Raw genomic sequence first — 16771 nt, forward strand, 5'->3', positions numbered from 1 at the left:
GGTGTGATTGCATTGGAATACCATTTGTTCATTTGTTTGTTTAATTCATTTATAACCTGCCTTTCTCCCCAACGAGGACCCAAAGCCGCTTATATCATTCTCTCCTCCAATTTTTGTACTATGTACAGTTCTGTTCTCTCCATCTCAATAAGGATGTTGTAGAGCTAGAAAGCCCTGACCTGGATGGCCCAGGCTAGCCTGATCTCATCAGATCTCAGCAGCTAAGCGGGGTCAGCCCTGGTTAGTATTTGGATGGGAGACCACCGAGGAAGACCAGGGCTGCTGTGCAGAGGAAGGCACTGGCAAACCATCTCTGTTAGCCTCTTGCCTTGAAAACCCCAAAAGGGGTCGCCATGATTCGGCTGCGACTTGACGGCACTTTACACACACAGAGAGCTAGAAAATATGAGGAAAAGGGCAACCGAAAAGATCAAGGAGTTAAGCCCCTTCTCAACGTGTATATTTTGTATGTAAGGAAGAAAACAATCAGTCAAGGGGAGAGAGCACCTTCTCCATCTTTCACACTAGAACAGTCACTAAATGAAATTAACAGTAGAATCAGTAAAAACAAAAAACAAAAATACCACTCATGTGGTTGCTTCCACATGAGTGTGTGAAAATGCACCCCCACCACGACGACGGCAGAAGCAAGGGGCCCAAGAATGGAGTCCCCACCCTCCATACCCATGCCATTTGTTAGTGCTGCCACCCCAACCTCTCCTCTTTTCCTCAGTCATGTCTGTGCAAAAGCAGAGACTCAACAGCGATAATGCTAGGCCTGCCTGCAGCCCAATACACACCCTTTCCCCATTTCCTTTCCCTATAGCTTTTAAAATGTCATATAGGGGAAGGGAGGAAATGTATAGCTTAACTCTATCATTTTGGAAGCAGGGCTTAGCTCCACCTTCTCCTCCCAGTGGTTGCAGGTGGAGCATGCACATGGACACTCCACCTGCAGCCGTGCCACAGTTTGCTCTTTGAACTTATGAGGAGGTAGGCTGGCTCTAGAGGGGTGAAGGGAAGGCTGTCCCATAATCCGTGGCTGAAAGGTCATGGAGTGAAAGGGTTGCACATCCACCTCCTTGGAGATGTGGCCACCCCTGCAGAGGCCTCGGACTGGGAGAGGAGGGGGTTGAATCTTCACCCTGGTCCACCTCTTCCCATTAGAACCCTCCCTTTGCTCTCCCGCCTTTCTTTCTGAGCTAGCTCCATGGAAAGAGAAGTAGCCCCAACATGGAAAGAGAAGTAGCCCCAACATGGAAAGAGAAGTAGCCCCAACAGTTGAGAGCAGTGGTTCCCAAACTTTTTCGGCCACCGTCCCCTTGGTTCCACAAACTCAACCCCAGTGCCCCCTACCCTACCCTATAAAAAGCATTATTCAAAATAAGGGGTTAGCATGACGCACTGAAGAAGATAATAATGATAAAATTTCAAAACAGTAACAATTAATTGCACACCTATTCAAAATCAAATGAAAACCTTTTAGTTGAAATGTATTCAACAGAACTGATGAACTTGATCCAGTGGTACCAGCTCTTCAAAGTCTGTAAAACAATTCTGATTGTTTCCACCAAATTTGCCAGCATGGTGCCATGGCTTGATCTACTGAAAATTAGTGAACAACACAGTTGAAGGGGCCCACCTCTAGCGCCCCCTGCTGCTCCCTTGCCTCTTAGTGTTCCCCTAGGTAATCCCACCGCCCCCTCAGGGGGTGGTACTGTCCACTTTGGGAACCACTGGTCTAGAGTCTGAGCTGGGGGGAGTTTAAATAGCTCCTCACAGTCCCTGCAAGTCCCTGCTTCTTCCCCTGGTTCATAGGGAACCAGACAATCTGGAATGTTGCCTTCCATCCCTGGAAATGGCTTGGGAATGTTCTGCGCACCCTTGTGGCCACCTTTGGTGTCTTCCCTATTGTATTACCCATGGTTAGGTAAGGAAATGATTCCAACAGGCAGGTGTTGGGGGAAAACAAAGTACGCAGTTTTATTAAACAAAAAATGCACTTACTTAGCCTTTTACCCAGGCTAAGTAATCTTTTAACAAAAAATACCCTTTATCCAGGCTGAATCCGAAATAAGGATGGGATGTTGTCTCCTGGGAGGCAAGCAAGCCGCTTCTTCTCTGGCAGCCGTCCAGACGCCCTCCTCCTGGCTGGCTGGCTCCTTATCTGAAGCCCTCTCCTTCTTTTAACAGAGAGTGAAAACGAACCTTTTCCCCCATCACCAGGTGCTCATCATTTACAGTGCTGTGTGAAAGTTAACTCCCTAATGACCTGAGATTGCTCTCACATGGGGAAGGGCTGCATTGATCACCATCTACCTCCTCGTAATACAATGATCTTCCGCAGTTTCCACTACACCTGGCCTGACCCCATCACTCAGGCTGTTGCTGGGTTGCAGAGGCTTGTCTTTGATTTCTGGCCTGCCAGGGCTTGAAGCCACAATATTGGCAGCCTGCCACCCACTTCTGCCACCCTGAGGAAACCTGGCTCTGCAGTTACACTGACTAGCAGCTATGCCTCTGGAGTCGTAGGTAAGCCCTGTGCCCCCTTCTTGGCCTGGCCCTCTCGCCCTCCCTTTGCGGTGGTTGCAGGACCAGTATCAGAGCCCGTGTCCAGCTCTGGCTCCAGCCAGAACCAAATCACAGGAGGTTTCTCTTTTATCTGATTTAAAGGGGAAGGAAAGCCCAAGGAGGGCAACAAGGTGTGCTCAAAATCAGCATGTCATGTAGACATGCCCGTTTAATTGAGAGGATTCCCACATTTCATGGAGGAGGGGGAATTCCCATGTGGAAGCAGCCTAAGTCACAGAAGTTGCCACTACTTGTCATTTAGTGATGGGGTGAGCCACTGGCTTCCTGGAAATATCTGCCTGCCATTGTTGGAAACAGGATGTTGTACTAAACTGATATGAACCAGTGATGTTCTTCTTATGTTCTTATAACTAATTAGAGTCAGCTTTTGCTGAAATGACCAATGGGCCATATGAAGGTAAGTGCAGAAGCCCTTACTTAGCCAATATTACCAATCAAAATCTTAGAGCAAATTTCACTTCCCTACGTTTTCAAACAATGACAACAGCAGTGCTTCTGGGGCGCAATTCTCAAACATCTTTAGATCAGCGGATCTGTATATGTGGTGCCCCTGTTTTGGAGGATTTACCACACTATATCCTTACTTGCTCGCTGTATGCTCATCCCAGGAGTAGATTTCTTGCAGCCTTTTTGGCTGGGATGAGTACTTTGTCGGATATTGAAAAAAATAAATTTTTGCTGTCTGACTGTGACACACATATTTCCTATCGGGTTGCACAGTTTGCACTTGCAGCAAAGAAAATCAGGCTTAAAGAGGTTTTACAGAGAGCAAATATTTAGAGCCTCCATGGATTAATGTTTTAGTCCGTTTTACTGATATTGATGTTTCAATGTTTTATATTTTATTTCTTAAAGGTGAAAGTTATCTGTGTTTTATCATTTTATTGTTTTGTATTGAATATTGTGACGGCCTATGGCTATACAATAAAACTTTATTACAGTTACTAATTAAAAAAAATATGAAGGTCAGTAGGATTGTCAACCTCCGGGTACTAGCTGGAGATCTCCTGCTATTACAGCTGATCTCCAGCTGATAGAGATCAATTCACCTGCAGAAAATGGCCAGTTTGGCAATTGGACTCTATGGCATTGAAGTTCCTCCCCTTCCCAAACCCCGCCTTCCTCAGGCTCCACCCCAAAAATCTCCTGCCGGTGGCGAAGAGGGACCTGGCAACCCTAAAGGTAGGTATTCAGAAAGGTATTTGCTGAAATTAACACAGAGACAGCTTAACAAAAAAACAGAAAACAGTTAAAGAAACAGTTTCACCATGTGCCTCTCCCATGATATACTATATATTATTGGGAGGGAAAATTTGGAGATGATTTTTAAATGAGTGTGGGGGTGGCTCTGGACAGTTAATTTTGAGAACTCTGTAATTTGAAACAGCACCTGTCAAAATTATAACTGAGATTGAAGACGTTCTGTACAAATTAATGGAAGGAAAGTATATCAACAACGATTACGTGGGCAAGCTTAGCAAACCCATTATACTGCTCAACTTCAGGAAACTCCTAGTAATGTAAATTGCTGCATGCTGGGAGCAGATAGAAGACTCTTAAAACATCCAAATCTGACCTCTTTTTGGGATAGAATTCTGGCTGAAAAGACTATTTGTCTGACCCACTTATTAAGTTCATGTATAAGAGGAGATCTTTATACCATATCAACCCATTTATTTCTTAAAACGGTTAACAAAATGGTATATATGACGTATAATCTCATTATTATTTACTGGGGAGTCCTTTTGCTGGCTTCCACACTATAAAGCGATATGCAGTTAGATTTACCACATTGGCCTTCAAACATTCTTCCTGACCTATTTCTTTTCCTTTCTCTTCCAGTTCTTTCTTTCAGAACCCTTTTTTCTAAATGCCGGTCTAAGCATTGTTAGTGCTGTGTGAACATCTGCTCTGCTCTGATTAAAACAAATCATAATTAGATACTAAATTTAATTTAAATAGCTTAGAGAACATCTCTCAGTTCCATTTTGGTAAGCGCAAGTAATAAAAGCAGAAATATGAGCCCCCCAAGGAAGAGTTGCTGTACATTTGCTTCCATAGATAAATGGATTTTTAAAAAGCAGCACGAAAGTAAAAAAATGCTTGGCAAGAAGCATCATGAGTTTTAAAGGAACTGTTATTTTTTTAAAACAAGAGGAGATGATCTCAAAATATAATTTACTCTGTACAACAAGTAGTCTGAATCTAATGCTACATCTGTTGATATTAAAAGACTATGAATTACTAGCAGAAACATTAAAATTAACTTTTAATCTTGAGAGGGGGATTTCGCAATGCCAGAGGGAAAATATATATATATAATAAGACAAATGTTTTCATAAGGTAGAAAAGGAAATTCTCTAGGATATTGGTCTGGATCAGAAGCACAACCTTAATTTTTGTTTTTTTATAATTTTTTACACAAGTCCCTTAAGATGAATAGCAGCTGGCCGAGAGTTCATGTCAATGAGGTTTGCACATGAAGGTAACACAAACCTTTCTAACCCTTCGGGGAGGGCTGTGGCTCAGTGGTAGAGCCTCTGCTTGGCATGCAGAAGGTCCCAGGCTCAATCCCCGGCAACTCCAGTTAAAGGGACGAGGCAGGTAGGTGATGTGAAAGACCCCTGCCTGAGATCCTGGAGAGCCGCTGCTGGTCTGAGTGGCCAATACTGATTTTGATGGACCAAGGGTCTGATTCAGTATAAGGCAGCTTCATGTGTTCAAGCCTAGTCACCCTGACAAGCCCCCTGAAGGCAAGCTAGGAGGACTGTTCCCCCCAAAGCATTTACTGAACTTGTTGCTAAGTGGGTCACTACTATGAAGCCCCTTTGAGGTAGTCAAAGTATCAAATGGATACATGGCTAGGAGCGAGAGCAGAAATGAAAGACAATAATCTCTTTAGGAAGAAGAAAATAAAGATTGCTTCCACACTGTGGCTTTGCTCCAGCTTCCATTTTGGAAACCCAAGATAGGCTGCCTCCACAGCAGGATACTTTTGTGCTGCTCATTTGTAAACTTTTCTACAATCAGCTGCAAACAGAATCCAAACAGGACTTAATTCCAAACAACACTTAACCTATAGCTATCGTCTCCATAAAAATCTAGTCATTCCATATGTATGTTTAGTTAAAATAAGTTCTGTTCAGAAAAGGTCCCACTTCTCCCTGGTGCTGCAACTGTTAATTTTTTAAAAAAATTGTCACAAATCAGATCTCAGATAAGGGATGGATAACCAGGAAAACATGCAGTGGGCTGCTAACAATGATGCTTGGATTCTCTGGAAAAAATCAAGTGGATGAATCATGACAATTCCAGACTGAATCAATGGCACAGGTAGAAGCAAATACAGAAACTATTCTTTACAAATGCAGTTTCATAAAAGGTACAGTGCCATCTTTCACCACAGGATAACAGTGCTTACCAGCAAAGCCTAATATTTCCCTGGCAATGTTTGCCGATTTTTCAGTGTTGGAGAAATAATAATTTTAACTACATATGAATAATACCCAGGCTTGTCAGAAAAGGCTTATAGAATGCTAAAGTTGTAGTATTTGCCTTGCATACAAGATCCCTAGCTTGCTTTAGCTGGGAAAAGTCTGCTTTAGCTTGGAAAATGATTGCCTAAAGAGGATTATTATTGCTGTTCTAGCTGAAGTTATTATTGTGAAGCGGGGGGGGGGGGAAGCTTCTTTTACGATCATACCCAGTGAAACCAGACTATTTTCCTTATTCTCTCAGTTTATTAAAGAGGTGAAGACCCTTCTACTACATCCTCAGCTGAAAAGGTAAAGAAGAAAAAAACACGGGTCTGGATTTGTGCTTAATAGTGTGCTTTTTATTTGTTATTTGATAACTATTAGTTCCTTGCATTCGACGGCTGTTTCCTGCAAGGTCATGTGTTTAATTTAATACATAATCTAGACAGCTGACCTATACACAAGGATTATAAATAAAATGGTGCAAAAACATGGGACATTATTCATTGCCTGCCTTTACGAATCTGACCAGGTTTTGTTATGAACCACAATGAGCATCTGAAGGGTTTGCTGGCCTGCTTGTGGGTCCTTTTAAGAGGAGGAATCCCTAGGGCCGTGTTGGCGAACCTATGGCACGGGTGCCACTTCCGGCACGCGTAGCCCTTTCTGCCGGCACTCACTGTTCCTCCAAGCCGCTGGCCTTTCCGGCTCTGCCCCACCCCGGATGGGGGAGGCTGTAGCCCAGGGGTGGGGAACCTCCGACATCATTGGCTGTGGCCCCCAGACTCTCCCACAGAAGCTGCCGCCATTGCCGCCGCTGGAGCGTGCGCAGCCGGCCAGGCGGGTGGGAGAGCGGGGAACAGAAGCCGAGCGCTCACACTCGGCATGGCCGGCGGCTTCTTCGGCGCCCTCTGGGCCTGTGCGGGCGGAGGGGCATGGCTGGTCGGTGGGTGCGAAGGAGGCGCCCTCTGCCCCACCCTGCTCGCCTCTCACAAGCCTGCCGCCGAGCCCCACCGAGTGGCAAATCCAAGACAAAACCTCCCATGCATAAATGGCCTCTTTCTTTTTCTGTCTCCCTCTGTCCTTTTCTTTCTCTCCCTTGCTCCATTTCTTTCTCCCTTTCTCTCTCTTTTTCTTTCTTTCTCTCCCTCCCTTCCTTCCCTTTCCCCCTCCCTTCCCTTCTTTCCTTCCTTCCTTCCTTCTTTCCCTCCAGCGGCTTCTCCGGCACCCTCTGGGTCTGTGCGGGCGGAGGGGCGTGTAGTCCTATTCCACCTTTGAAGTGCCCACAAGCTATCCTCCAAACACCTTTCCATTTGTCTTGATATGTAGAGAGAAAACACTAAGGAACTAGTTGCCAATCTCCAGGTACTAGCTGGAGATCTGCTATTACAGGTGATCTCCAACCAATAGAGATCAGTTCCCCTGGAAAAAATTGCCACTTTGGCAATTGGACTCTATGGCACTGAAGTCCTTCCCCAAACCCCGCCCTCCTCAGGCGCCACCCCAAAAACCTCCCACTCATGGCGAAGAGGAACTTGGCAACCCTAGCCTCTCCCTCTGGGCCCCCTCTGGGGGTGGTATTCAGGTTAAATTGCCGCATTGGCACTCGGCGATAAATAAGTGGGTTTTTGGTTGCAGTTTGGGCACTCGGTCTCTAAAAGGTTCGCCATCACTGCCCTAGGGGATGTGAGTCAGACCTAGACTGTGAGAACATACCATCCTTGCTGATAGGGCAGGGTAGAACGCCTGAAGGGGCCAACCAGAACCCTATCAGAGTATGAAATACAGATGGCCTAATTCTGTGGATCGATAAATACAATAGAACAAGAACAATATTCACAAGGAGGGAGGGAGAAGGAGATTATGGTAACCAGAAAGGTTTGATATGATCTGTGATGGAACTATGAATGACAAATGGAAAGGAAGCATTCATTTCATCAGGAAAATTAGAGGAAAACATGACATTTGTCCAATAAGAACCAAGCAAGGTTATTAATTTATTTATCTGAGTCCCAATGGGGACCCAAAGTGGCTTACATAATTCTCCTCCATTTTCTCTTCACAACAACCCTGTGGTGTAGATTAGGCTGAGAATGTGTGAGTGGCCTAAGGTTACCCAGCAAGCTTCCATGGTATGATGGAGATGCAAATTGGGGTCTCCTAGATGCTAGTCTGACACCACAACACCACACTGGCTTATACATTAGTTACACTGGTCTTTCACTGGCTTATACATTAGTTACCTTCCCTTTTTCTTATGGTCTTCCATTTTTAGATTGTAAACAAGATTTATATTTCTAAACCCACTCACTGCAAAATGCCTAGCTTTTGTAGTCAGGGCCACTGTCAGCGTCTCCTGAAGTGGAGCCGCTGCTGGGGCCCAGGGTCTACTGCCCCTACATACCCTTCCCACCAGCAACCCTCACCACCAGTGTTCCTGCTCACATGTGGGGGGGGCATGTGGGTGGTGCATGGGGGCAGCCCTCCCATTCATAGGCTGTGTTCAGCACCACTGGGGGAAAGGGATGCCGGTAGGGTTGCCATGTGGGTGGTTTTGGTGGGCAATTTCCCGCCAATCCACCTGGCTCCTCTGGAGAGACGATCGTGTGAGATGCAATTATGTCACTTCCAGGTTTACCCTGGAAGAGCCGAAGCACTGTGGCTGTGGTGATGCAGTGCTTCTGGGGGTAAACCTGGAAAAGGCATGATCGTGTCTGAGCGCTCATGTGATCACCCCAGCCCCGCCCCTTAAACTTCCCATTGATCGAGAGGGACGGACGGACCTGGAAACCCTAGTTCTGTTCCACTAATGATGGAACCTTCTTCATATGCAAAGAGCCTTCCTCTGATAGAAGTAGGGTAGCCACGTCCCCCTTGGCCACTGGCAGAGGATGGGAAGGTACGATTCCCAGCTCCAGGTTGGGAAATTCCTGGGGATTTGGGGATGGAGCCTGGAGAGGACAAGGGCCTCAGTGAGGTACAATGCCATAGAGTCCACCCTCCAAAGCATCTATATTCTCTGGGAAACTGATCTCTGAGTCTGGAGAGGAGCTGTAATTCCAGGGGATCCCCAGGTCTCAACAGATCACTGGCATCCCTAGATAGAAGAGGCATATTTCACTGGTGGCATCAGAGGAAGTCCTCTTTGAAATCAACCCAATAAATAAGAATATACTGACACCTCCTCAGATACAGCAGGGAGAGAAGTCTATTTAAAAATTATGTAAGACATTTTTCAGTCCAGTGTTTTTTACCCCTTATGTTCAGAGAACGCAAAAGCAATGGCCACATTGATTAAATGTGCTGCCAGCCAGGTACTGTTTGATACTTTGTAAGGTCACTTTGATTTTAAGATCGCTTTGTTCAGTTCTTTGAGGCTTGAGGGCATGGGAGTCATTGACAGCTGCATCAGGATTCACACAGGTAGGCGAGTGAAGTTTCTGCTAGAAAGAAATACCACAGGAAGCTGTGTGTGCACAGAGGGAACCGGCAACCTGCAGGCAACAGGTCAGAACACCACGTCCTTTGAAAAGGGTACTTCATGACTTGCATAAAAAAGCAAAACTTCAGGCACAACAGGAAAACATTTGCTGCAGCCTCAACTACTAGAACTTTGTTGCTAATTTTTTTCAAGTTGTATGGTCCAGACTAGTCCAGTGGGGTACATATTACCAAGGAAAAAGAGGGGAACTGGATGAAAGTGAAGGAAAAGCTTGCTGGATTCAATTCACAAAATAATTTGTGTTGACGGTAGCACTTTCTGTGAGATCCAGTGAATGAATCATCCTAACCTTTTTGAGCCTGAGAGCACCTGTGTAATGTTGAGAGGGGGTGGTGAGCAGCACCCCAAACTGGCTGCCACAGGAGGTGGAGCCAAATGAAATACCTCCCTCTTCCCACCTCCTTGGAAGAAGGAAGTCTTGAAGGGGCGAATGGAACCACACAGTGACTAATGAAAGCCCATCATCCTCCAGTTGAAAACCTTTTCATTTGAATGAGAGCAGACAATAACAAGCCCTGCCTTACAATGGCTTTGTCCACTTTCTGAACAGCTTGGCAGATGCCAAGGGAGATACTGCTGGGAGCCACATCGTCCTAAAATATGTTCTCGTGTTCACTAACAGTAACAAGAATCCAAAATGATTTTTTAAACACCACCAGTGATAGAGTGGCAAGTGTCAAAGTAGTATTAGGAAGGCCCAGATTCAAATTCCCACTCAGCCCTGGGCCAGTAATTCTCTCTCAGTCTAGCCTACCTCACAAGGTATGAGGGTCAAACAAAGGATGTAAGCAACTATTTTACCAAAATTTACTTTCTGTATTTGTCACATTGGCTTTTTATGCATGGCTGTTTCCCTTGCGGTCACCTCCCCCAACTACTTTTGGGATTTGTATGCATGCATGCATTTTCCGACCTTCAGAAGTCACCTCACTCTCCCTGCGCATTTTCTCCGGCTTTTCTGGATGCCGTTTAGTCAGCATCCAGAAAACATGGGCAAAATGCACGGATACGCAAGGGGAGAATGAGGCAATCTCTGATGGTCGGAAAAGGCATGCATCATCAAAACAAAGCCCCAAACTAGTTGGGGGGGGGGACGGTGACCACGAGGGAAACAGCCATGCATAAAAGGCCATTGTTTTCCCCCTTTCCTCTGATCTCCTTGGATGAACAGTGGGATTGATTTTTTTTCAAATCTCACATTCCTTTGTCGCCATTTAGTTATTATGTTATGTACTTTTTTATGTTATCATTCTGTATCTGATACAACCATTTATTCAGTTTATTGAGTAAAACTCATCAAGCATTTTGTTTTGTAAGGACATTTTAAAATGCTGCAAACCAAGAAAGGATTTAAAGGCAGCAGGGATCCAAGCAAAAACTGGATGAAAATGTCCATGGAAAAGATGAAAGATTTCTCCCAGTGAGATTTAACTTATTACTGCCTCTGTAATTTCAAAGAAAAAATAAAAGAAATGTAAGAAGGGAGAGCCCCGTGGCACAGAGTGATAAGCTGCAGTACTGCAGTCCAAGCTCTGCTCACGACCTGAGTTCGATCCCAACGGAAGTTGGTTTCAGGTAGCTGGCTCAAGGTCGACTCATCCTTCCATCCTTCCGCGGTCGGTAAAACGAGTACCCAGCTTGCTGGGGGTAAAGGGAAGATGACTGGGGAAGGCACTGGCAAACCACCCCGTAAACAAAGCTTGCCTAGGAAACGTCAGGATGTGACGTCACCCCATGGGTCAGGAATGACTTGGTGCTTGCACAGGGGACCTTTACCTTTTTTAAGAAGGGGGAACCCACTGTCATTATAACTGCAGAAAATTAATTTTGGTAAAACAGTTGCTGACATATTTTTAGGTTAATGTAAGAACAAAAGGTGAGGTGATAATAGATGTAAAAAAGTTTCACTTCAGAACAGCACTAATAGACATAATTAGAAAGAAGACTTTTTGCTATTATAATGAGCTCATGTTATAAATACTAGCACGTTCGTTAGTTACATGACTGAAAAGTGGGACCAGCAACATCAGAACCAACCAGGGCCTTGTGACATTTGCTGGGGACGAAGGAGTTCACTAAAGAGAACTCCGATGTGATTCACTTACACAGTGGTTGCCAAGGAGCTTGATGTCAATCAACACTCATACAGGAGCATCATTTGCAAGAACTGGTACCCTCATGAGCATTATGGATGCCATGACATACAAGGCATATATGTTTCTGTGATGAATGAGTTCTGCAGAGCTGGATGCTTCAATAACCTCAAACTGTAGCCCTGCTGAGCAGACTCAGGACAGAAAATGTATGTGTTAATTCCCTTGGCAAAGATAAAGAAGCCAATCCTTGCAGTAAGGGGGCGAAGATAGGGGAGGTGAGGACTTACAATTGGGAGGGATACAGATCTGCAGCCCTAATGCAATGGCGTCACTTCCGGTGTGACCTGGAAGTGATGTCACATCACACCATAACCACAGAGTTTTGCTAGAGCGTCACCTGATACGATGTCACTCCTGGGGTATGCCAGAAGCAGTGTCATCACACTGAGGATGCTGATTGCCCCCCCTTTCTCCCTGGAATTTCCTCCTGCCACTCAGGTGAGTGATGGTAGGTAATAGTAGTAGGAGCAGGAGCTCTCTCTCTGCCAACTGGCAACCCTACTTTGCAGCCATGTTATTTTATGTGTGTTTCTTTGCTTTTTAACAGTGACACAGATGACAGTGTTAACAGATCTATGATATTATAGGATATTGCTGCTGTAACCACTGTTAAGGGAGCAAGTATCAGTGTAAATATGCTGACATTTTCAAGATTTGGAACCACTGTGGTGGACACCAGACTGTACTTCTTCCTAGCTTGACCTTGGTGGTCCATCTACTTTTACTCTTCCAGAGACTCAGAAGCCTTGTTTCCTTCTCAGATGTCTTCAGTTCCATCACATAAACTACCAATTTCAGAATAACCAATAATAATTCGAAGGAGACAAGGGCTACTTATTTCCCTCTTTCTCTTGCCCTCTCTGCCCCCACCAATTCAGCTGTCTGTAAACCAAGGCTCCCTAGTTTCCTAGCAACAGCGTGTTATAGATTGTGAGGTTTCATTCATCTAATGAATTATAGCTGTATCAGAAGCAGAAGTATTTTCCCTCTTGTCCTCTGGAATGGATCAGATATTAAGTATGCAACCGTAAAGGTTTGGAATGATGGAAAAACTCAACAGATGGCAGAATGGGAAAATGTGCTTCAAGCGTGGGTTTCCTTGACAGTGCAATCCTAAACAGAGTTACACCTTTCCAAGTATAAATAAGCTTAGAATGGTGTAACTCTGCTTAGGACTGCATGTCAGTTTAAGTCTGAGGAAGTCCATGGAAAAACTTCATGGAAGTTGGAAGGAGGGGCAGGGAATAATTGCCTGGTCACAAGAGAGTGACAGTTAAAGCACTCCCTGTCTACTTGTCAAGATCATTTGAGATAGAGGTGAGGAGCATGCCTGTTATATTAGCTGCCATGGAACACAGGCAGGACGATGCTGCAGTCATCTTGTTTGGGGGCTTCCTAGAGGCACCTGGTTGGCCACTGTGTGAACAGACTGCTGGACTTGATGGGCCTTGGTCTGATCCAGCATGGCTTTTCTTATGTTCTTATGAGTTTGTCAAGGCAGAAAAAAAGGATATCTGAAAGAACAGACCTAGTAAGAAGTCTCACCTGGAAGACTAGAGATTGCTCTGAGGGATATGTCCTGAAATATCTTAGCTCTCACAGGGCAATTTTGTGGATAAAACAGAGGACAGGAGAACCATGTATGCCATCCTGAGCTCCTTAGAGGACAGGTGTGATGGAATGGGAACACAGAGCTACACATTCATATACAATCTCCTCCTCCAAAAAACCCACAGGGATATCATGTTTCATAACTACTAAACAGAAAAAGTCCGGAAAATACAATAGCACTGGTAGGCAGGCTGTTAGTGTGCAGCTAGTGTGGATTCAGGATGATGTAATGTGGGGCAAGTAAATATTCCCTAAGGTCTGATCGTTTCCTGCCCCTCAGCTCTGAGTATTTTGAGGGACATATGACAGATTTATCCATGTACACCCTTCACCCTTGACAACAGATATGTTTATTTTGTACTCAAAATCTGTATTCAAATATGAAATATAATCAGCTGCCAGGGCCACTTCACATGTTGTAACTCAGCTTCATCATGATTACATATTTCAGGTAGAAACTGTTTCTCACAGCAGATGTAATGCAAATGGTCAAGAAACCCAAAACAATAAACATGCTCCTTTGAAGCTCAGTCACTTCTTGATGAGGAATGTCTCATCAAAGCTATCAAATAAACAGCACACCCACCCACCATCAAACCCTAAAAAAGATTTGCCTCTATTACCATTAGGACACCAAAAGACCACCAGTCTGCACTTTGTGTATGCCCTCGCCGGTTGACCACCTCTGGGGCCATGTACTCTATCGTCCCACAGAACGAATAAGCTCTCTTGTCATGATCAATGGCTTCCTTGCTCAGGCCAAAGTCTAAATAAATCAAATGAAGACAAATGAAACATGTAATATAACAATCATCAGAATCACCATGAATTCCATGCAGCATTTTGTCCTCTAATCAGTCAGCAAACTAACAGTATAATCTAATGTAGTTACTGCAATTTATTGATAGCAATGGTCTGGAGTAACACTGCATAGGACTGCACTGTATGTGACAGCCACTCTCTGGCTAGGAGACAAAGGCCTTATCCCAGCTCTATTTATTTATTTTTGCTTGTTTATACATATAATTCATAAGTAGCTTCCCCCCCCCAGAAGAACTGTGTTCAAAGTGATGTTTAAAAATATCAGAATTTAAAAAGCAAAACTCACACAGAAAATCTGTGAGGTTAAAATTCAAGTGCTTTCCCCTTTTTAAAATGTTAAGCACTACTAAACATAGGTATGAGAACAATGCACAGCTCTAGATTACGTATTCAGAAACACAATCATTATTTATTTCGAACATATATATGCCACACTTCAGAGATTGCTGAAGGCAGCTCACAAAATAAAATAATAAAAATGTAAAACCATAACAATTAACAAGCCATTAAAACCCAGCCAACAAAAAAAACCAAACATTTTGCAGACTACAGGGTCTTCATAACAGTCCTCAGGCTAGAAGCAGATTGTAACAAGTAAAAAAGATCAGACTCCCAATTAAGAGCCTGGGTGAAAAGAAATGTTGAGCCTGCTGCCTAAAAAAGAGTAAGGTCGACACCAGGTGAACCTTAAGGGGGAGGGAATTCCACAGGTGAGTTGCTACCTCTGAAAAAGCTCTGTCTCTAGTTGCCAGCCACCTTCCTCACTTCTGCAGGCTTGACTACAGAGGCTTGAGGAAGAGGCTGTGCTTCAGTGGTACCACAGCATCTGCTTTTCATGCAGAAGTTACCAGGTTCAGTCCCTGGCATCACCAGTTTAAAAAATAATGTAGTCGGTGATGGTGAAAGGCTTCTGCCTGAGACCCTGGGGAGGGTCTGTCAGTCAGAGCAGGTAATACTCTGCTAAACCAATAGTCTGACTCAGTATACTGACTCAGTATAAGGCAGTGACATGTGTTCATGGCTTATGAAGAGGATTTTAAGTTCAGCTGGACCTGGAGGAGTATTGCAACAATGCTCAGGTTTGAAATTTGGCGATTTTTCAACAGGAGGGAATTCTGTAATTCAGAGGCAGTGCCCAAGAATGTCTGTATTCATGGCCCTGCTATCTGAACCTGATTCACAGATTATGTCATTGAGGTGGCACCCTTGGGGAATTTTGGATACAGGGGAAGGAGCAGACTCTTCATTATGTCAAGTTAAAGCCATTCAGGTCTTTGGAACCAGAACCTTGAATTGTGTGCAAAAGAGAACAGGCAGCCAGTGCGGACAGTGATTCTAGGGTCCCATCCCTGTCACAGAAGTGCACAATGGGTAGAATGTAATAGTGGGAAACTTCTGCGTGTTACATACCTGTAATCTTAATGTGTCCTTCTTCATCCAGAAGAATGCTAGAGACAATACAGTGAAAAGTTTAAGACGAATGTCAGATGTTTTGAGCAAAGAAGAACAGAACTATATTTATTTATTCAAGACAACAAAGGAAACAGCAAATGCTGCAAGGATATAAACATCATAAATATTCAGTAACGTTGAAGCCAATATGTCATTAAAATGCACAGCTGAAAACCAGTTCATGCAGTTAGAAATGCAGCCCAAACAGTTTACCCTCCAACAAATGCCCTCTGGAACAGCACAGTCTTACAGGCCTTCCTTAAAGTGGCAAGTGAACAATTAATTCTGACATTCGTCACAACTATCATTAAGTAATAATGGATCTTCCCTTTCTCTCTTATCTTTCTGATGAGGTTTGCTTGTAAAAATAATAACTATACAGTGTTTATATATACAATCTTTGCTTCTTAACATGATTTCATTTAACAAAGCTGTAATCCTCTGGTAGTATCTAGCATGGAGGAGCAGAGATGCGGATGATAATCTGCATACAAATCAGAAACAGAAATACATTTAATGCATAAAGAACTAACAATATGGAAAGGCTGAAAATAACTTTTGACCTTCCTCTCCAAGCTAGCTGGGATATGCAATACCTACACTCCCCGCCAGCAATGCCAAAAACACACACAGGAGGACTGACCCGCGTTGCCTTCTGTGTTGAGCCATTCACCCATGATTTTATTCAACATGCTAGATGTGGTTTTCCCTTCTTATGTGCTGGATACAGTTGACTCAGCAGCCCCAGCGCTAGTGTCTCTGCACTCTGATGCCAATTATTTCAACTCAGTTAATCAACACTATTGTATCCTGTGTTCATCCATCTCGGATGCACCACCTCTCCCAGTATAAACCCATGTGCCTTTTGTATTCTGTCCAGCAATTCTTACAATTGTGTGTCTTTATGATGGCTGGCATGCTCCTCCTCCGACCGTTCTTGTGCTGCCTCTAATATAGCACCCATCTTTGAGGACTGGGCTTCCAGAGATAGTATAGAAGGCTCTGTCATTTCTCTTTCAATATTTTTAAAGTCCTAGAATGTAATGTTGTCTCAGTGCACATCTGAAGAAGTACTGAGCTTTGACTCATGAAAGCTTATGCTGGAATAAATGCTGTTTGTCTTTAAGGTGCCACTGGATTTTTGTTTTATTTTGTCCCCT

The 16771-nt window shown here is 44.2% G+C and overlaps 1 protein-coding gene across 1 annotated transcript in view; it reads right to left on the reverse strand.

The window, feature by feature from the left end:
• The window catches only part of RPS6KA2 (ribosomal protein S6 kinase A2), a 130604-nt gene that overhangs the window by 41294 nt on the left and 72539 nt on the right, over positions 1-16771 (reverse strand). The window contains exons 7-8 of the mRNA XM_056852341.1: positions 15570-15607; positions 13961-14103 (exon numbers count right to left, since the gene is read on the reverse strand). Coding sequence (XP_056708319.1) covers positions 13961-14103; positions 15570-15607 — 181 coding nt within the window. The remainder of the gene's footprint in view (positions 1-13960; positions 14104-15569; positions 15608-16771) is intronic.

Source organism: Euleptes europaea, chromosome 7 (genome assembly GCF_029931775.1).
Source record: "Euleptes europaea isolate rEulEur1 chromosome 7, rEulEur1.hap1, whole genome shotgun sequence".
Classification (NCBI taxonomy): Eukaryota; Metazoa; Chordata; class Lepidosauria; order Squamata; family Sphaerodactylidae; genus Euleptes; species Euleptes europaea.